General features: G+C 31.6%; 2 protein-coding genes across 2 annotated transcripts; one reads left to right on the top strand and one right to left on the bottom strand.

The window, feature by feature from the left end:
* Positions 1-7641: 7641 nt before the first annotated feature.
* Positions 7642-18238, bottom strand: LOC114258512 (protein GID8 homolog). The gene is made up of 6 exons (XM_028198483.2): positions 17897-18238; positions 14703-14862; positions 14468-14574; positions 13400-13531; positions 12969-13125; positions 7642-8055 (listed from the first exon to the last, which is right to left on the bottom strand). The coding sequence occupies exons 1-6, from the start codon at positions 17945-17947 to the stop codon at positions 7934-7936; spliced, it is 729 nt and encodes a 242-aa protein (XP_028054284.1). The 5' UTR covers positions 17948-18238; the 3' UTR covers positions 7642-7933.
* A 3356-nt stretch (positions 18239-21594) lies between these two features.
* LOC114302157 (uncharacterized) lies at positions 21595-22626 on the top strand. The gene is made up of 3 exons (XM_028247147.2): positions 21595-22161; positions 22255-22480; positions 22556-22626. The coding sequence occupies exons 1-3, from the start codon at positions 21595-21597 to the stop codon at positions 22624-22626; spliced, it is 864 nt and encodes a 287-aa protein (XP_028102948.2).
* The last annotated feature ends 228 nt before the right edge of the window (positions 22627-22854 follow it).

Below are 22854 nucleotides of genomic sequence, written 5' to 3'. Positions count from 1 at the left end.
ACAAGAGTAGTGCATGGAGGTATCTATTTAAGCGTTCAATTTTAAAATTTTATTGAGATTTGTTTAATTTATTTGTTTGTTTTGATTTTCTATTTATTTGAGCGTTCAATTTTATTGAGCGTTCAATTTATTTGTTTTGATTTTCTATTTTATTTTATTTTAGGGATTGTATGAATTGCAATATGAGAGTAGTGGATGGAGATATGTAATTAAGTGTTTAACTTTTAAATTTCATTAATGCTTGAGGGCTCGAATTTGAGGCCTCGAAATTCAATATTTTTTTTTTGGCTGTGTTTTTGGATTTTTTTTAATTTTTTTTTCTATTTTTTTTTATCTTTTTTTTTTTCCTTTCTTTTTTACAAGGGTGGTTATGTGTATTAGACATCTCGCACTAACTCAGCCTGTATGGTTTGATAAAGTCTAACTTAACTCACTCACCTTATCAAACTACATAGGCTGAGTTTTTTTTTTTTCTTCTATTTGTTGGGCTATGTTGGTTTATTTTATTTTATTTTATTTTATTTGTTGAGCTATGTTGGTTTGGTTTTTTTTTTTTTAAAAGTGGTTATGTGTAGGAATGTGCCAAAAAACTAAATATTCTGCACCAACTCATCATACAAAATTATATGAAATTAACAAAATTTAATCAGCAGCTTAACTGATCAGTCAACTAGGTTGGACTGGTTGAGTGATAAAATTGACTGATCAGTTAGGCTGTTGGTTAAATTTTGTTAATTTCATATAATTTTATACGATGAGTTGGTGTGGAATGTCTAATTTTTTGACACATTCCTACACATAAACCATCCTTAAAAAAAAAAAAAAAACTAACTAACTAACTAACTAACACAGCCAACACAAAAAAAAAAAAAAAAAAAAAAAAAAATTGTTTCGGGGCAAATTCGAGGCCTCTAGCACTACTGTTTAAATTTATTTGATTTTTTGTTTTAATTTTCTATTCCATTTTTTGTAAGAGTTGTATGAATTCTAGTATGAGAGTAATGAATGGAGGTGTATAATTAAAGTGTTCGATTTTAAATTTTTTTTGATTTATTTATTTTGATTTTCTATTCAATTTTATTTTTTTATATATTTTTAAGAGTCATGTGAGCTCCAAAATTCAAACTAATTTTCTTAATTTTTTTATTTTTAAATAATTAAAAAAACTTTCTATTGGTTGACCAACTATATATATAAAAATTAAGAAAAAAACAAAAAAAAAACACTAATTATCATTTAATTTTGAATTTCAAAATTCAAATATCCTACTAATATGGAAAACCATTGGTGTATCCCATTTATTTGTCTCACTATCAACCTTACCAAGTAATGGCAATAAAAAAAACATAAAGTAAAATTAAAAACTATAAAATTCTGAAAATCCTAAACAACATATAGCCATCCAACACGAGGAGCATTTTAATGCAATCTAATGCAACATATATTTTACAAGAAGTTAGTAAATAGATTTTTCGTGTCAAAGAATGAGTTCCAAAACATTAATACAAAATTCTTATTTTTTTAAAAAAAAAAATTGTAAACATTAAGTACATATGTCACATAAATATTAGTCCATCTAATCATATCTTGGATTTTAAAATTTTAAAATCTTAATATAGAAAGTAAAAAATAAATAAAACTAAAAAATTAAAAATTAGTGAAACATCATTCTCCAACTTTGTATAGTAGGAGAGGTTCAAGATGTTTTTTTTTATTAGCTAAGGTCCCCTGATGAAATTTCTCTATGAAAATTGAAATTTCTTTGTGTCGGGGCTAAAATTTCTCTGAGTCGAGTGAAATTTCTTTAAATTGAATTTTTTCTGTAAAAATGTTGAGGAACCTTAACTATTATGAAAATATTTTATATCCTTTATCTTATAAAATCTTAGTATTAGGGACTTTAAAAAAACTCTTCCAAAAAAAATTTGAATATAACTTCAGTCTTATATAATTTCAAATTTAAAAATACTTACTTCAAAATTTTCTATTGTTATTTTTTAAAACTAAACAAAACATGCGGTATCTAAAGAATTAAGAATTTTTTAGGCATCAAAATATTTATAGCACATCTATTAATTAAAAAAGAAATTCCCATGGCACATGTAAACATAAATTTAAAAAGTACATGTGTCATGTTTAAAAATACATATATTTTTAACGATATATTTTAACCAAATTAAAACCATCTATTCTTTATTTAAAAAAATTTAAAATATGTGGCATAAGATATACATGTATAAAATTACTGGTCTATCTAATCTCTTTTTTTTTTTTTTTTGTAATTTTAAAATTTGTAGATGGAAAATTAAAAATAAAATTTTAATCACATTTGAATTTCATCTAATTTGAGATTTAAAAGAAGAGTCCAAATAAAATTTATTTTTTTGTAATATAAAAATATTTAAATAGAAAATATGAATAAAATTTTCAACTATATATAATTGGACAAACTCTAACATAGAATAAACTAAAACTGAAAAACTTATATGATGAAATGTGTTTTTATTTTATCATAAATATAATTTTTATAATTTATTCTCTTTTTTTTTATCTTTACCAATTAAATTATAACATCTATTTCTTATTGAGAACTTAGAATATACAATTAATGACATAACAACTACAAAAAAATTAAAAAATTAAAAAAATCTAATTAAATGGTTAAAATTTAATTAATTTTAAATTATATTTGATAGGTTTTAAAAAAAATGTTATTATTTAATTTCAAAATTAATTGTTAATTATTTATTTAAATTTGTACATAGCACGGGTGATATACTAGTATGTGTATAGATACAAAGGGTTGTGCTTCTCTCGCGAGGCCCATTAGACCATCTCCAATGGTATATCAAATTTAAATTTGATGAAAAAACTTACTTTTTGTAGCTTTAACCAGCACCAAATCTTTCATTAAATTCAGGATTTCTCAAATCTTTTATCAAATTAAGGATAGATGTGTCTTTTATGAAATCACTGTTCATAGCCGTTGGATTTTCATCACTAAATGTCCCCCAGGATGTCCACCTCAAGGCAAAAATTTGTGAAAAAATTACATTGGCCGGTTAACCGGCCGGACATTCGCCCGGTCAACTGGTGTTTGATGAAGCTTTTAAAAAATCCCGTTGAAGCACTTGATATCAAATGAAACTTTTACTCAAATTTGGTAATAAAAAAAAAGATACACCATTGGAGATACTCTTACAGGTTCAGTTTTGATGATATGAACTATTTTATTGTAATGTCCTCTGTGTATATTATTCATGAAAAAATTAAGTCGATTTAATAATCATAATCTCTTTATGTTATCATGTTTGTCTCTAAAAAATAAATGATATATTTAAGAAGACAAACTTGTCGTTCTTCTTTTGTGAGATAAAAGAGATAAAATAAAAAAAATTAAGATTATCAAATCAAACTAATTTTTTTCTCCATAAATGATATATATTAAGAGTTCTATGGAATAAATAATTTAAATTCTTAAATCAAAATGCATATTAAATCTTACTCACTCCTCAAATTTTTTAAAATTCAAATTTAAATGTAAAAAAATCCCAACCCGGATAGAAAAATAGGATGTAGAATTCAAGAATAAAATGAAATTTTGAGCAAAGTCCATCACAATCTGATAGTGATAGGACCACATAGGCTCACTGCCCAACCACATCCGACCATATTCTCATGGAATTTGAGTGTTCCAATGCAAGAAAAGCATTAGCACCAACAGTGACTAAAAGGTGCAAAAGCTTCTTTCAAAGACCAAAAAGATTTGCATTCCTTCTTTCGCTTTCGGTTTCCGTACTATTGCCCCATTCCTCACATTTTATCTCACCTCTATTTTTTCAGGATAAATATAATACATATACATATAGAAAAATGCTTGGGACCTCTAATTAGAGGTACCACTAGTGATGTGGCAGTGGATCCCACCCACTGCCACATCAGTGCTGTGTCTTGGTTTTTTTTTTTTTTTTTTTTTTTTTGCCTTTTTCACCTCATTAGAAATGTGTTTAGAGCCTCTAAATTAGAGGTCTCTAGTATTGCCCATACGTATATTATATAATTATATCAACATGTATTATTTTATGAAAAATAATCCGGACCCCCTCTTCCCCACACTCCCACCACCCCCCACACATATGTGGGGGTTGGTGATTGGAGGAAGAAGAGGCGGAGGAGAAAAAAAAAAAGGAAATTGACCTATCACAGGCCTCTGGGGGTCGTGCGAGTCTTATTTTATCTATGATTTGTTTAAAGAAATTTATAAGATAAATCATTCAGATTATCAAATTAGGTTCATAGTGCATTAATTGAATCTTTCTAGTCTAATTAAGAATGAAAGATAAACTTGTTTAATTCATAAAATATCTACAATTTAAATTTAAATTTAACATAACATGAGTCGCACTACTTGGGGATGAAGTTGATCAACATATTTGAAGTTCTGATTTTTAGTTTTTTTGAATATTTTTTTATGAGTGTATAATATTATTCTTGTTTTTACAATGTCTCGACCTATAATAACACAAAGTAGTCATTTCAGCAGTGTATTGAGTTTGCCAACTTCTTTATGCTCCCAACCAGACACACACAAACAAACCTACCAAATTAACCAAAGTTCATAGTTTCTTCGGCCCAACATCACAATCAAATGCTCTCATAAATTCCCCAAATCTAATTCCCCAGAAAATGTCTTTCTAGAGAAGATTACAATTTGGGTTTTTGCTTAAAAAACATTATATCAAGAGAGTTATATTCGATATGGGTTTGGTTCAAAACATTGTATGGATGAATAGCTATAGTAAGAGGCAATGCAGGAGCCTTTTCTGGAGATTGAAGAAGGCGGTGAAGAACCGTGGCGGCAAAGGCAAAGGCAAAGCCAGAGGCAAACAACAATTCAAGTTTCAGTACGATCCGTCGAGTTATGCTCTCAACTTTGACAATGGTGATTGTGGCAGTGTGGGAGAGAAAGAAGCAAATGCATTCCACAAGGGTTTCCCAGAAACTACAAATACCTGGGCTTATGTTCTCTGGCTAGACACTTATCACCACGGTTTCAAATAAGCAATACTGTCATATCGGATAGTATCAACTGATATATTAGCGAATATTAGTATCAGAAGTCAAAAATTCCTTCAATATTTAATACACTACTCATCACTTGAGTAGTGTTATTGTTGAGAAATTATGTGCATGAAATTTGATTTGTGTAGTAGGACTAGGAGGGATGTCTTGTTATGCTAAGACACATCAGTTTTTTTTTTTCCCTCTCTTTTAATTATGTTTGTTTCATATCCTCAAATAGATGTGGGTGTCTTTTTTTCTTTTTCTTTTTTTTTTCTTGATTAAATATTGTATGAAAGAAATTCATGTCTGTTCTAGGAAAATAATAAGATTTCCAACTAGAGCAAGGAATAATTGAAGGGTTCACGAAAGAGAAACAGACGTCTTGAATCTATTTAATTTCAATGAAAACAAACCCCGAAAGTTTAATTTCAATGAAAACAAGCCCCAAAAGCTGGAGACTATCAACAATGAACTCCTGCAGATGCCTATGCCATTTCGACATTCTCAAAACAAAGGCAAATCAAAACATGGTACAATGTCTTCCCTCTGTTCATTGTCAAACTATTCTTCAAACAAAAAAGCAATAAGAAAGATATTTTCAAACGGGTAATTGTTAAGATCACAATATGGAAAGCTGAAATTTCTCTAAATCAAAAGCAATTTGGGACATGAAAGAGGAAGAAGAAAAACATATTCAATCCATCCCTGGATTCCACAGAGACAAATCTGCTTTATTGCTTCTGCATCTACACTATCTAAAGAAACTTGGTGTTGAATGAAAATGTTCAAAAAATAATCAATAGAAAATGACATCATCAAAAAGCTTTCTAAGGCATAACGAAAATTTGGAAATATATAAAAAGTAGTCAAAACCAAAACCAAGAAAGTAACAAGAGAACTAAGTTGAAAGTTTATAATGATCTTTTCCTTAAATTAGATTCTACAAATGGTGATAAAGATATATATGAACTGTCAATGAAAGTCACTCAAAAAAATTGAGTCTAGTATAACTTCATAATATTAGTAGTATTATTAATTATAAATTCTTTTGCAAAAGATTAGAGTAATGAAGGTAAAGGATGATATGAAGAAAATGAAAGTGGAAAAAGAGTTGTCAAACGAAATGAAAGTCCTATTGAAGTTTGGGAGTGTTCGGTTGATGATGAGTCATTTTGGATGACTAACTTGTTTCACAAGATCGTAAAATTCTAAGAAAATGCTTCGTCAATGAAGGGAAAGTACATTAATAAGTTCCAATGTATAAGAATAAATATGATATTTATAAAACTGCAATATTTATCATAGTACTAAACTTCTGAGTTACAAAATGAAAAAACTTTGGTAGAGAGTAATTGAGCAAAGAACGAAAAAAAAAAAGATATGAGACAACAATTTCAAAAAATCAATTTTCTTTTATGCTTGGGAGATCTGTTGTGAAAGTTATTTATCTATTTAGGCTACTAATGAAAAAATATATGACATTCCATGGTGTATGTTATTTCCGGATGATATACTTTTTGTTGAGGAAAAAATGAAGAAACTTCAAGTCTGAATTGTGGAGAGATATTATACAATTTAAAAGGTTTAACTTTAACAAAACTAAAAAGACATGGGGATAAGGTAGAATAATATTTGATGAACATGAGATATCTGAAAGTGATAATTTTCGATATCTTGAGTCAATTATTCAAAGATTGGGGACGAGGTAACTCATAGAATTAGCACAAGATGGTTTAAATAGAGATGTGCATCAAGACACGGGATAATTCATATGAAGTTGAATGAAAATTTTTATAGATCTGCTATGAGACTTGTTTTAATGTATACTACTAAATGTTTGGCAGTTAAAAAAAATGTTCACAAAATGAGGGTAACTAAAATGAAACAGAAATCTTAGTTACCCAAAAAATTGCCCCAGATTTGTACTCATAATTTGTTTGTGTGGTGAAGATTGAACCAGTATAATGTGAAATCTATATATAGAATAAATTTGAGCCATAAATTGATATTTGTGGGTAGAAAATATTGAGATAGATGAGTGAAGTTACAAGAAAATATAGAATAAGAAATAAATAAAATAGCTCCATTTGAAGATAAGATGAGGAAAAGCCACTTGAAATGGTATTGTCAAGTACATCATATACTAACTAATGTACTTGTAAGGAGTGATTAGATTCATATTGAAGGTGATAAAAGAAATAGAAGCCAGCATAGACACACGAGTTGAGGTAATATGAAAGGACATGACTATCTTAAACTTAATTGAGTAAAAAAATTAGAACCAATCAGAGGAAATGGATCAATGGAGCCAATCCCAAAAATTTGGGACAAAGGTTTATTGAATTGAGTCGCAGCTCATCTTAAACTCAAATCCACTTTCTCATGCTTGCCTCTCAATCTTTTGCCATTACACAAACCTTTGTTTCTTGTAAAACAAGAGTGTGTGTGTGTGTGTGTGTGTGTGTGTGTGTGTGACAATAATGTCCGCAGCAATGACAAGTTATAGTTTCAGCATTATGAGTATATGTCAACCATTTATTAGAGGGCAAGAATAAAATCAACTTGAGCATATACTAATTTGTTTCACACAAAAAGCTAAGAATGCTACCATTGAATTGAAAGGTGAAGAGTATTCACAAACATCTGTACAACAACTTTAAGGTCACTGAACAGCTTTTGAGAGGAAAGTAAGGTGATGGCACGCCCCAAACCTTAAAATGAAATGCCATTCATGAATGACAACCTACCTAGACAACATCCATTTTTTGAAATAACAGTACATGATTAACCACTCCTCTTGGTCCATTCTATTCAATATTTGCAATGAAAAGGGCATACCAGGATCATCCACCCAAGATTCTGTCACTTTTCAAACAGCTGGATCTTCGAGTGTTGCAGTAGATAAATCCTTTATGTGAGGATAAGCAGCTTTCTCATCAAGTTGGTTCTGGGCCCATACCAGCATTTTCAACAAGCTTGGAAGCTTTGGATCTGTGGTTCAATTCATCATACCCATTTTACAAATCTTTAATATATACAATTCAAGAAAGTTGAACAAGAATTATCAAGGGTCAAGACAGTTGGGATAGTCAAAAGATTGATGATATTATCATCAATATTTTTTTAACAGTTTCCTGAATCAACACATGAAGAAAAATTGCTGATTGGTAACATTTACGTTTTATTATTTTTTATTTATAGAAAACATGAAACATGCTAATGTTTATTTTTGGTAAAAATAAAAACAAAAAAGCATGTCTGGTATATGTTTCAAAACTTGTGTTGCAAACAAGTGAGGAGTGGCCGACCTGACCACGAAGTGCACAATAACATATACAATGGAAACAAACATTAAACAGCCTATAAATTGTTCGGAAATGAGCCAAACAATGTATATCAAACAACAAAACACCTCAACCCATGCCTTCTTTGCCTTTCCTTTATTTCTTTAGTACACTCTCAACGTGGATTAAACCACTCCTACTTATATTGGTCTACGTTACACACATCCTCAAAGGGAATAAGCCACAGACATTGGTAAGAACATAGCTTTACAAGAATATAAAGATAAATTACAACTACTCGCCTAAGGCGTGGGCATAATCCACTTAGCCGCCACAAGCTTCAAAAATAATCAAAAACCTCCTTTACCGTCAGTCTTTTTGTTACAAAATGGCAATTAGTATTCAAATTGCATTACAATCTTTTTGTTATAAATAACAAAAGATAAAAAAATAAAAATAAAAATAAAAAAGGGAGTATACTATGGGATATAAGCCAACTTTTTCTAATCAAAATTCATATAAAATGTTTTGCCATGTTACCCTTTTAATTTAAAGGAGAGAATAACAAAGCATGGAGTTCTCTCTCCCTCCTGCATCCTTCACAATATGAGCTGTTGTAAAAGACCCAAAACATCAAATGGGACAACAAAATCATCATAGAGACCGCCAACACCAACATTCCAACATCAATATCAACATTGGTGGTGTTTGGGAAGTTTGGGACTTGGGTTTTTTTTTATTTTTTTTTAACAAAAAGACAAACTTATTGCAAAACTAAAAAAAACACATCCAAACAAAATATCACATCCAACCCCATAATCATTTCACTTTTTCTCTCACAAACATCACATCCAACCACATAAAAATCCAACTATCTTCCCAAATACAAAAAAAAATTTCTCCAATAATATCCTATAACTAAAAAAACCTACATAAAAACCCACTTCCCAAACACCCACATTGTGTTAGTCCAACTTTGGGAAGCAAGCTTCATCAACACTTAACCCCCAACTCCTCTCTCTTCATTCCTTTTCTTCAAAGCAAAACCCTCTAAAATGTCTTGCCACGTCACCCTTATAATTTAAAGGAGAGAATTCTTTCTCCCTCCTCCAGCATCCTTCGCAATATGGTAAGTTGTAAAAGACCCTAACCATCAAATGGGACAACAAAATCAACACACACATCAACAACACCAGTATCAACATTGTGTTAGTGCCATTACCATCTCCAACTTGGGGAGGCAAGCCTCATCATCAACACTTATCCCCAGTGGCAGATGCAAAATTTATACAGTGGGCCAAATTACACGTACATATAATTGACAAAAAAAATTCTATGAAAAAAATGATAATATTAGTTATATATATATATATATTGTACAAAACAAAACAAGACAAAAAAAGAAAATTATACAAGTACTTTTTCTTATTAATAAAAAAGTTTTTTTTTTTTTTTTAAAAAAAATTTACACTAAACACAAAAACTAACTATAATAATTTCATTCATCAATTAGCAAGGTTTTAAAAAGCGGCCGCAACCGTTACATAACGCCGTTACGTAACGGTTGTGGTAGTTACCGCCACCCGTTACGGCCGCTTTTGCAGTATAATTGAGATTCACAGAAGTATAGGCCGTAGCGGCTGCTATAACTGTTGTAACGGTGCCGTAACAGCTGTAACGGCCTGTTACGCACCGTTACGTAACGGTTCCGAATTGCTTCTTTCGAAAAAACAGACAAAAAAAAAAAAAGTTGAAAATGGGGGAAGACTCTTCCCGGAAGAGAGATAGAGAGAGAAGAGGGAAGATGGAGGAACAAGAGATAGAGAGAGAGAATAGGGAAGATGAAGAGCATGTTATTGATTTGTTGAAGTTGTAAGACCTATGCTATTCTATTCCGCTGCTATCACTCAACCATTTTATTTGTGTGTGTCTATCTATATATTGTTTGAAAATAATAATAATAATAATAAGTGTGGTCATTACCTATTTGGCTTGATTAATATATATATATATATATATTTAGGCTTTTATTTATTTTCTTACTTTTGTCATTGTTAATCTTATATATAATAGTTAGTGATTGATTTTTTGTATAATACAAAGTCATTAATTATTAAAATAAAATGTAGAAAATTCAGTTTATAGTGATTTAAAAATATGAAATATATTAGATCAAACTTAAAAATTTATAAAAATTGATCAATATTTATTTTAAAATCCAATAAATATGATCATGGAAAAAAAATGTGCGTATCGGTAAGTTTTATTCAAATTGTGCGAAAAATAAAAAAATTCACGGTTCCAGTCACCGCAACCGTTACACTATGGCCTTTACATTCCACAACCGCAACCGCGTCACCGCCACCGTTACGGCGATCGCAACCGCTTTTCAGAACCTTGTCAATTAGGGAGTTTTAAAAAGAAACCCAAAAAAGCCACTAGAAACATGATTAATGTTAAAAAATGATTTGTAAATTCAACAATCACATAAAAAACATATAAAATGATGTGTCAAAGAAAAATTTTAAATTATGAGAACAATGGTGCATGTTCTAATTGAAAATGAATTAAAAATTCTATACAAAATTTGGTTTTATATGATTACTCTTTATATTAATGTGTTATAATTTTCTAATTGGTGAGCCTTGAGAGGGCCACACCTTCACCATTTACAAACAAAAGATCAACACAGCAACATGTTACTGAAGCTCTAACAAATTTTGCAGGGGCCACAGCCACACCTAGTCCCCCCCTTGTGTCTGCCAATGCTCACTCCCCACACCCCTACTCCTCTCTTTTCATTCCTTTGCTTCGAACCAACCAAACCCCAACTCCACCATTGTCATCACATCATCACCCATTTGTGCCTCCATTACACCATCTCCATTAAAAATCTCATTGTTACCATCAACACCCAACTCTACCTACAATCTCTGTCATGGCTGCTACCCCCAACCCATCCTCCATCTCCCCAAATTGACACTGCCACAACCACTACCACTGTTCACTAGTTGCCAAATGTGGCTCTTGCCTATGTCACCACCACAATCACCATCTCCTTGTTCTCTATAGATCAGGTCATCGCCATACAATGGTCAAATCTCACCAAAATACCCCTAACTACTAAAATCTAATATAATAATATAAAATTTGCCCATAAGAATAATAAATTAAAACATACACAAATAAAGACTAATTATTCCAAGGGAGACTTACATGTAAGTCCTAATAGATGGACTTATTGTCCAATAGATCCTATGATAATTAATAGCATTTTTCATTGAACACTATTAAAAAATGTCACTAATCGTTAATTTCAGCGATAGTCTGAGAATTTTGTCACAAAAAATGTCACAAATTATAAGTTTTAGCAACAGTTTAAAAAAATCATCACAAAAAAAGTAACTAATATTCAACTTTTAACGACAGTTTGAAAAATTCGTCACAGAAAAAGTCACTAATTGTAAGTTTTAGCAACAATTTATACAAACCGTGACAAAAAAAAGTCACTAATTGTAAGTTTTAGCAACAATTTATACAAACCGTGACAAAAAAAAGTCACTAATTGTCAATTTTTAGCGACATGCAAAAAATCGTCACAAAAAATTATTTTTAGCAACGATTTTACGTGAACTTATTTTCAACAAGACTTGATAGGAATTAAGGCCTCGTTTGTCAACTATATATTTTAGCCAAAAAGCCAAAAAGTTACTTTAAGTTGTCACATCATTCTCTCTACTTTTCTGCACATCTTTTTGTAAAAAACCAAAAAGTTACTAAAACAGCTTGTTCCCAAATGAGGCCTAAGTCCAACTATTAGGACCTATCGATAGTTTACCCTAATTCCAAAATGACACTAAATAATGCCCTAAATGTGCTCTATGTGATGATATAGATTTCCCTTTTCTCTTGTTGGTATGCTCCGCATTAAGAGGTTTCTCGAAATGTGGTAGTTTAGCAGAATAAGGCCAAACCACAAGGGAGATCCCCTAAAATTTACTCTATATAATCAGTTATTCAAATATGTAGATCCTTGATAAACTCTAAATTTCTATTGTAAAAGATTAATATTAAAATTCATTTTCAAGTATTTGACTTTATAAATGTGTTCCTATCTTATAGAAGAAGTGCAAGATAATTTTCTCGACCTGTGGCTGCTATTAGTATGATGTAGGAGTAATACTTTCTAAAGAAGAAAGAAATGTTTGATATTTTGGGTTGTGTTGCTGAGTGTTTGAGATGTGTTAGTTAAATTTCAAAATAATGAAATTTTGTTTTTAAATTATGGAAACATCCATTTATGTTGAAATCGTCTAAAAATGTCCAGGAGGTGTCAGTGTCTGTCAGATCTGGTCCACATAAACCTGGCACCTTTCTGGCACGTTATAATTGTGATTAACAATGCAGACACTGGTGAACAATGATCAAGAAAAGAAAAATAGATAGAAGAATTGGTATGCATGGCCACCACTACATTATGTCTAAGAAGATGGACGCAACTTGTCAAATTAGCAGTTTATGACTACCCATATTGTGATTATAAAAAAATAAAAAAATAAAAAAATAAAAAGTCTTGAGCAGCTGTATGCTTGAAATGTCATATTGGATGAGATTACTAACCTTTTTCATGACTCTGGCTCATAAGGATGGCTGCATTCACCTCACTCGCTGTCTTATGACGCTGTGATATGTCCAGAAGCTCTCCAACGGGGCAGTTGCTGACATCATTAAAAGCTAGAAGTGCAACAGTCCTCTCCAACTCTTCTAAAAAACTTTGCTGAATATGATTCCAATTAAATCATAAGTACCAAAAGCATGCAAAAACAATAACTTTAATACCAATATTTGGTTGAGGACCTTTCAACTAAGAAAATTGAAATCCTAAAGTTTGGCATCAAACATAACTTCAACCAACATGTGAACAAACATTGAGATAACCAAAGTTCGGTCATAATGGTTTAAGAGGAAGACTGTAACAGATTTCACTCAAACATTATCCAAAAGGGGTGGGCAGGGCTATGAAATAGTTCAAAGGAGAAATTGAGAATTACATTTTCTTCTCCCCTTGGTGCAAGCTCCTCCTGAGCAAACTCCAAAGCCTCTTCTACTTTTCCATTCCGAATCAATTCTATCAACTTTTGTTGCTTGAGGTGGAAAAACAATTGGGGATTTGTATCTAGTATCTGCATTTGAAAATGTCACATTATGTCAAACCAGGAATCTGTCACCAACATTGCGAAGGAAAATTATGAGTTGTAGACTGCTTCATAAAAACAAAGTGACAAACATGACTACTGAGTACAGATGATTCCAAATGTTCAGATGAAGTAATAAACTACTGCTCAGAACAATTCAGGGCAAACGAGAAACAAAAAAATATTATAGAAGAGTAAAGGAAACAATAAGATTCAATAAAAAATAAAACAAAAAAAGGAAACAACTTTTATTGCATTATGTATCAATGTCACTGATATTAGCACAAACTATGTGAAATCTCAGTCAGGAACTCTTATTTCAAATAAGAGTACCATGTAGTATATATGATGAGTCAGAGCATCTTCCTAGGCTACTACAAAATATGAAGTTAGGCACACACAATATACTCCTTTTACTGCCCTTTTATATGACAAAACTATGTTTGGTAAATGTTTTCTCCATATAACTCATTTTTAGAGAATAAGAACCCCCATCAAATTATTCTGTACAGTAGTTCAAAATACATATTATTCTGTACAGAGACTGAATCAAAGGATTTATCCACAAAAAAATAAATAAATAAATAAAAATAAAAATAATAAAGGAAAGAAGAGCGGAGACTGAGCAACTAAACATTGACCCCATGAGCTGGTTACTTATCTCAATTACATAGAAAAACACACAAAAACCTATGATTGGAAGACGCAGACACAAAGTATCATCTTTATATGCAGCAACTCCCAATATCCAGATAAAGGGATAAGGCTTTGTATGAATGAATTTCTAAAATTATTATAATATATGTACAGATATACGATTTCTAACACATCAACAAGTCAAGTATCCACATTTGGCAATTTACAGTCACAAAACATATATTTCCTCAAGAAGATAATAACAGATTAACAGATGGGTAATCCTACCTCGGGGTTCAAATCGTTAACTTTTTCAATTGCATCCTCAACGTTCCCACATTGCACTGCCTTTTTAACTGCCATGCGATCCGTTATTGTAGCAAGATCTATGTCTGCTATTTATCTATAAGGAATAGCACATATTTAAAATGAAAAAAACTTGCAACGAATTGTACCATCAACACACAGATATAGAAATGGGCAAACAAAAAGTGGGGAAGCTATTAGGAGAAAAAAAGGATACGTTCAGTTCCAGATTCCGTTCTAAACTTTTCAGCGGCATCAACATAACCCTCGGTGACAAGAAAGTTCATCACCAATTTATTCAGATCTTCTTTCCTAATCTTCACATCATTAAGCTTTTTCTCCCACTCCTCCCTTGTAATCACTCTCTTCGAAGTAGCCTGTTAACAAAGAAAATTTAGACAGTCACATTTCCACATCAAAAATTACCAAGAATATGTTCTCAACAACCACTCTCTCATTAGTCATATATAATCTTCTATACAAATTGATCAGAGTGAATATGTTACTGTAAAAGAAAAGAGCAACACAAAAGAAGAAACTCAATTCTGCTATCTGTTATGGCAATGGGCCAGACATAATTCAAGAAACTCAACAATACAGTACAAGAAATTCAAAAAAATTATTTTAAAAAAAAAACAAAAATAGTCAGTTATCACAATGGACCCCATTTTCTGTAATGATTATGGTTTTGACACTTCTATCTGAATCGGAAACACGACTTGTCACAGAATAACACAATTGTCATAGTAATTGGCTGTAAATGATTTCAGTTCATATAACGGTTTCTGTTTCAGTTCATACGGTCCAATAGGAGACAGTCCATCCAAATCAATAATGGTGGAAACCTAACCTAATGGGCAAAAAGGTAATTTTACAATATGAACAATTTAAATCATACCACCAAAAACCCATCTTACTCACACTATATTAGACAACTTACAACCCACAACCAAACAACCGTCTTCTTCTCCACCCCGCATTTCAAAATAGTGAATACAAAATTGAATGTTTGATTGTATGGTTTAGTCAAGGTTCTGAAAAGTGGTTGCGGTCGCCGTAACGGTGGCGGTGACGCGGATGCGGTTGTGGAATGTAAAGGCCATAGCGTAACGGTTGCGGTGACTGGAACCGTGAATTTTTTTATTTTTCGCACAATTTGAATAAAACTTACCGATACGCACATTTTTTTTCCATGATCATATTTATTGGGTTTTAAAATAAATTTTGATCAATTTTTATAAATTTTTAAGTTTGATCTAATATATTTCATATTTTTAAATCACTATAAACTGAATTTTCTACATTTTATTTTAATAATTAATGACTTTGTATTATACAAAAAATCAATCACTAACTATTATATATAAGATTAACAATGACAAAAGTAAGAGAATAAATAAAAGCCTAAATATATATATATATATATATTAATCAAGCCAAATAGGTAATGACCACACTTATTATTATTATTATTATTTTCAAACAATATATAGATAGACACACACAAATAAAATGGTTGAGTGATAGCAGCTGAATAGAATAGCATAGGTCTTACAACTTCAACAAATCAATAACATGCTCTTCATCTTCCCTATTCTCTCTCTATCTCTTGTTCCTACATCTTCCCTCTTCTCTCTCTATCTCTCTTCCCCAAGGTTCTGAAAAGCGATTACGGTCGCCGTAACGGTGGCGGTGACGCGGTTGCGGTTGTGGAATGTAAAGGCCATAGCGTAACGGTTGCGGTGACTGGAATCGTGAATTTTTTTATTTTTCGCACAATTTGAATAAAACTTACCGATACGCACATTTTTTTTCCATGATCATATTTATTGGGTTTTAAAATAAATATTGATCAATTTTTATAAATTTTTAAGTTTAATCTAATATATTTCATATTTTTAAATCACTATAAACTGAATTTTCTACATTTTATTTTAATAATTAATGACTTTGTATTATACAAAAAATCAATCACTAACTATTATATATAAGATTAACAATGACAAAAGTAAGAGAATAAATAAAAGTCTAAATATATATATATATATATTAATCAAGCCAAATAGGTAATGACCACACTTATTATTATTATTATTATTATTATTATTATTATTATTTTCAAACAATATATAGATAGACACACACAAACAAAATGATTGAGTGATAGCAGCTGAATAGAATAGCATAGGTCTCACAACTTCAACAAATCAATAACATGCTCTTCATCTTCCCTATTCTCTCTCTCTATCTCTTGTTCCTCCATCTTCCCTCTTCTCTCTCTATCTCTCTTCCCCCATTTTCAACTTTTTTTTTTTTTGTGTGTTTTTTCGAAAGAAGCAATTCGGAACCGTTACGTAACGGTGCGTAACAGGCCGTTACAGCTGTTACGGCACCGTTACGACAGCTATAGCAGCCGCTACGGCCGATACACCTGTGAATCTCAATCATACTGCAAAAACGGCCGTAACGGGTGGCGGTAACTACCACAACCGTTACGTAACGGCGTTACGTAACGGTTGCGGCCGTTTTTTAAAACCTTGCTCTTCCTCCATTTTCAACTTTTTTTTTTTTTTGTCTGTTTTTTCAAAAGAAGCAATTCGGAACCGTTACGTAACGGTGCGTAACAGGCCGTTACAGCTGTTACGGCGCCGTTAGCTATAGCAGCCGCTACGGCCCATACTTCTGTGAATCTCAATTATACTGCAAAAGCGGCCGTAACGGGTGGCGGTAACTACCACAACCGTTACGTAACGGCGTTACGTAACGGTTGCGGCCGCTTTTTAAAACCTTGGGTTTAGTTGTTCAAAATTTCAATTTGACCCTTTTGCCCATCAAATTAGTCTTGAATTGTTATTGATTTGGAAAATCGCCTCTGATTGGATTACATCACATTAGTTAACATTAAAACGATTTAGAGATTAAATTCATGAAATTAATAATTTAATGATGAAATAGAAAAATATTGATTGTATACATAAGCTTTCTATATGTATGTATCAATTTGCTACCACATTTCCATGGGATTTCTATATGTATTTATGTATAGTGCTATACAAACAAACAAACAAAAGATCTATAAAGAATTTCTGCAACTTCAAAAACAAAAGCCCATCAATATAGCTTATATTTTCAAGATTATCATTGCCACATCATTGTGGTATACATAAATTCTGTACAAAATTTCAGTTTGTGAAACACTTTCCAAACAATACAGCAAGTACAGAACCAAACATCTTTTTCTCATAAAACCCTAGAATCTAACACAAATTGATTACAGTGAAGACAGACAAATACAAAAATTGATTAATTAAACATGTCAATTGAGTAAAAACTAATCAAGAACTAGTTGAAATCTAAGAAGTTGAAAATGAAAACAAGAAGAGGGTTTGTAAATTTGGGTGTTGATTATACCATTGCTTCAATTTCGGCGAGTTGACGAATGACAATCCAGAACAATGACATCAGTACAGGTACAGCACCTTCAAACCCATCTAAATCGAACAACCCAGCTCTGTTTCTTGAATCTTGATGTTCTTGGATCGAGTAAAAGCAACAAAATCTGATTCCAAAACCCTGAGATTGAGTTCAAGAGTACATCTATTTATGCTTATTGGTGTGCTTGTATGAGCCACTGTTGCGTTGTGTACTGATTAGTAATGAAAAGGAACATGGGAGAGGTGGGGGCTAAGGGGATCAAGTGATCAACTCTGTTTCCATGTTTTTATCATTACTTATGGCAGCTGAAGCCTTTTTCTTTCCTTTTTTTTTTTTTTTTTTTTTTAATTACAGTTTTCAATTTAAATTTGATTTAAATTTCATTTTAATCCCTATAATTTAAATTTAAATAATTTAATATTTAAAGTTAAAGTCTGGGTTTAATTTGATATGTACATCCAAATTTTTATTAATTTTGTCTTCATATACACTTTAAAAAATTTATAAATATTTCAAAATTATAAATTTTACAGCTCACCTTTTTCACTCCGAGACCTGCCTCAAACTCGTATCTTTTTGGGTGGGTTATTTTCTCACTAGTGTGTTGTGGGTACATTTTTTTTTTTGAGTGCTGCTATTAGTATCCCATCAATTATTTTAAATTTCCCATTTTTTATTTTTTTTATTACAATAATAACCTCAAATAAAATTACTAAAAAAAACATTAATAATTTTGGGACACCCCATCTCACAATTAAACTCACGTACCCACTACATCATAAGTTAGGGCTTATGAGAGTACTCACCTCTATCACCACCCATCTATCTTTCCTAAATCTCACCATCAAAATCTTAAAAACTCTTTGGCAGCAATAATCCGATGACAATGGTAATAACCATTTATTTACATACACTTCTTTGGTAATGATAATGAGTGAAATTTTTTTTGACAATCATAATTCCATGAGACGAGATGAGTACAACAATAAAAGTTTAGAAGAAATCAATAATTTTTATGGTGTTTTTATCTCAGAGAAAATTGGCCTTGTAAGGATAAGTTTTTTGAAAAAAATGACAAAAATAATAAATACTGTTCTTTATTTTTTCGAGACTGAACTCCCGAACATACGATTGAAATTCGGGAATACAAGGTCGAACATTGTTTATTTGTTCGGGAATAGGTAACCAAACATTTCTGATTTGTTCGAGAATATATAACAGAAGCAGTAGCAGAAGCAGGCAAATAAAGGAGGTCGGATCACCCTTGGATGGTCAACAGGTGGGTGAAATCCTGCCCAATTTTGCTCACATAGAGAGCATACAAGTACAGTGAGGCCATGGATGAATGATAGAAAACTAACCAAAGAAATATGAAAGTAGATTGTGTTGTGTGTCTGAAAAGAGGTAATAGAAAAAAAAATCAAACAGATTGACAAATCTCATGATAAAGTAGAGAAAAAATTTCTTAATCACCACAAATTTTTTCCATTGGCTTTCGAAGGTTCCATCGTTGTAGGTTTTGTTAGGTTTCGGAAGAGAGACTTTTTGGGTTGTAGGGGGCATGGGGGGTAAGGGTGTGCATTTGAATAAGTGAAATATTTTTACAATAATAATTTTGATATTATTTGGGGAATGAAAGAAATTTTAAGGGTTTTATAATTTATAAGTGGGGGTCCAAAGATATGGGGGGTCTAAAATAATTGATGAGGTGTTAATAACAGTACTTTTTTTTTTTTAATAGGAAAATGCCCGAAAGGCTACAAAGAGGAATAAAAAATTAACAGGTCCCTAAGAGCAAAACGAGAGTTTGAAACCCAATCTAAAGGAAGAACATCTTTTACGTTTGGGATAATCTTTTTTGGCTATTTTAGCCACAAAAAGACAAAAAAAAAAAATAAAAAGTCAATAAGACAAAATATCACATCCAAACCATAATCATTTCATTATTTCTCTCACAAAAGTCAAAAAAAAAAAAAATCATTCCAAACGAGGCTTTAGCTAAAAAGCCAAAAAGTCAACCCACATCCCAGACGAAAGTAAGCCTTTTGCTAGCCAATAAGCAACTCCATTGGCCTCTCCAGGGACCCAAGAGAATGAAATGTTAGAATTGGAGCTTAAAGAGTAAATGTCGTGAATTATGGCAAGACAATCCCACGGAGGAACCAATTTCGACACACACAATTCAATCATTGCTTTGTTGTAATTCTTCATTTGAACATTAGAAAGACCCAAGGCTTGAGAGAATAAGCACACCAAACGAATTAGTGGAGCTTTCCCTTGCTGGGCTGAAAATGAGAAGACTGAAGAGACAACTTCATTAATTAGCCTCCCTTGCCCATTCCTTAACGTTGTGTTTGATTATGAGATTTGGAAAAAGATTTGAAAAAGAAAAGAAAAAATGAAGTGCAATGTGAATAAAATATATTTACATTTTATCTATTTTTACATATTTTTTCTCTTTCTATTTCTAAATCTCTTCTCAAATCTCTCAACCAATACTATTAAGACCACTCGGTCATCGAGTTTGGAGAAACGAGCATCACAATTAATTTTCAAAAAGCCTGGTAAAGGATGAATGCATATAAACTATGGGATACTAGAAGTACGATCAGGGTGATTGTTAAGCGAAGATTAATCAAGAGCATGATTTATTTCCCACCACTAAGGAGATGTTTGATTGGAAGGATTAGGATATGGGATTAGATTATAATCCATTGAAAACCCTTTATCCGGCGTTTGTTTTTTTTTTTTTAGTCCGCCGGACATGGAATCCGGCCAGACTTCTTATCCCTCATATGTGGGATTACATTGTTCAGGGGGGAACAATTTTCATGGGATAACAATCCCATGGGATTAAATCGTAAAAAGTCTATTTTGCCCTCATAATATATAATTTGCTTCCTTTGTTGTTTTTGGCAGAGATTGTTATTTTAGAAGAAGCAAAAACGACAAAACCCTAGCAGGCGATTCTTCTTCTTGAGGTTGAATTACATCAAATCATTCGATCTCCCATCTACACTCAGGTTTGAAACACTTTCTACATCTTCCATTTTGTTTGCTATTTATTTTTATTTCAATTTTGGTTGTTGTTGTGGCTAATTTAATTGAGATTTTATTCTCTTTCTCTTTCTTACAAGTTTTTTTTTGCTCTCCTCATCAAACCAGATTTGAGGGATTTTACAGAGATCGTTTTTTTCTCTTTTTTCAATATGAGGGATTTTGTTTCTATTCTGTCTATTTTGCTGGGTACTGAGTTTGTATTTTTATTTTTATTTTAGCATTGAAAAAACATGTTGCTGCTGATTGTTTGTTGTTAATGGATACTGCTAGTTGTTGTTTGTTGTTAATAGATAATGCTCGATTGTTAATGGACATTAGGTCTCTGTTTTTTTTTTTTTTTTAGCCTTGAAACATAGTTGGTTGTTATACGGAAATTGCCATCATTAATTTAGAAATTGAAATAAAAATTAATTCTTCCTAAGTTCATGTATAATAATTGAGTTATCTATACGCATCTATGCTGCTTGCAAATTCCTTAATAATTGAGTTTTCTACGGAAATTACATCTATGCTGTTTGCAAATTCTTATATGTTATCTATATGCCTAGAGATGCTCCATTCTTTAAATTATTTGTAATTCTAAATGGTTTTTGTATGATAATTTATTTTCATAGATGGATGAGAATATCAATGACTTTGACGATGAGAGTAATGATGAGCTTCAATTGTACGTAGTATTGCAAGTTGTAATGCAAGAACTATTTGCCTTATGCACTGTAGCTTCTATTGCCATTAAAGTTATCTTGAATAAGTATTTATCTAAGTATCCACATAATCTTATTAGAGGACCCAATCGGTTGCAAGAACAAATGGACCATATTAACTGTTTAGTGACCAAAAGTGACATAACATGCATTGAACAACTCCGTTTGGATCATCGTTCTTTTATGACCTTGTGCAATATGATTCATACAATTGATGGGTTAGGACCTTCAAAACATGTCACTTTAGAAAAGAAGATGGCCTTCTTCCTCTTCATTTTGGCACAACACTTGAAAATACGAAATGTTAAGTTCAATTTCTATAGATCTGGACAGATTGTCAGTCGATATGTCAATGATGTCTTAAAGGCTGTGCTACGTCTGCAAACCAACTTACTTAGCACACCAAATCCTATTACCGAAGCAAACACAAATCCAAGGTGGAATTGCTTCCACGTAAATATATTGTCCACAAATTTGGTAACTTTACGTTACTTTTTTTTTTTTCTTTTCTTTTGTTCTCTTAAAAAAAAAACATAACTATTACAATATCTATTCAACTGGTTTGTTTAGAATTGTCTTGGAGCACTTGATGACACCTATATTAGAGTTTGTGTACCTGTGATTCATCAAGCAAGGTATAGGACAAGAAAGGGAGATATTGCTACTAATGTTCTAGGAGTTTGCTTCCAACAAATGAATTTTATATATGTGTTGCCAGGGTGGGAAGGGTCAGCGGCCTACTCTAGGGTTTTAAGAGATGTGATCAATCGGCCTAATGGCCTAAGGATTCCTAATGGTAATTTCAAGATACTTAATTCTTTTTAAGTTCATGTATAATAATTGAGTTTAATGCATAATATTCCACACACAGGTTACTACTACTTAGTGGATGTGGGCTATACGAATGGGCAAGGATTCTTAGCACCTTATCGTGGTCAATGATACCATTTGTCTGTTTGGAGAGAAAGGGCAACTTCAAGTAATTACCAAGAATATTTCAATAGGAAACATACACAAGCCAAGAATGTCATAGAAAGGTGTTTTGGATTGTTGAAAATGAGATGGGCAATCATCATACTGCCCCATTAGAACCAAAAATCGTATTATCATAACATGTTGTTTGTTACACAACTTCATTGGATGAGAGATGGCAGTTGACCTTATAGAGGA

Source organism: Camellia sinensis, chromosome 9 (assembly GCF_055761805.1).
Source record: "Camellia sinensis isolate YWXY chromosome 9, ASM5576180v1, whole genome shotgun sequence".
NCBI classification, from domain to species: Eukaryota; Viridiplantae; Streptophyta; class Magnoliopsida; order Ericales; family Theaceae; genus Camellia; species Camellia sinensis.
The sequence above is the reverse complement of the archived record's forward strand: the minus strand, read 5'-3'. Positions and strand labels throughout refer to the sequence as shown.

Coding starts and splice junctions, on each gene's coding strand:
- LOC114302157 (XM_028247147.2), top strand. CDS start 21,595: ATGGATGAGAATATCAATGACTTTGACGATGAGAGTAATGATGAGCTT. Junction 22,162..22,254: donor ATATATTGTCCACAAATTTG/GTAACTTTACGT, acceptor TGGTTTGTTTAG/AATTGTCTTGGAGCACTTGA. Junction 22,481..22,555: donor TGGCCTAAGGATTCCTAATG/GTAATTTCAAGA, acceptor TTCCACACACAG/GTTACTACTACTTAGTGGAT.
- LOC114258512 (XM_028198483.2), bottom strand. CDS start 17,947: ATGTCATTGTTCTGGATTGTCATTCGTCAACTCGCCGAAATTGAAGCA. Junction 14,575..14,702: donor AACGGAATCTGGAACTGAAC/GTATCCTTTTTT, acceptor ATAGATAAATAG/CAGACATAGATCTTGCTACA. Junction 13,532..14,467: donor TTAACGATTTGAACCCCGAG/GTAGGATTACCC, acceptor TTTCAAATGCAG/ATACTAGATACAAATCCCCA.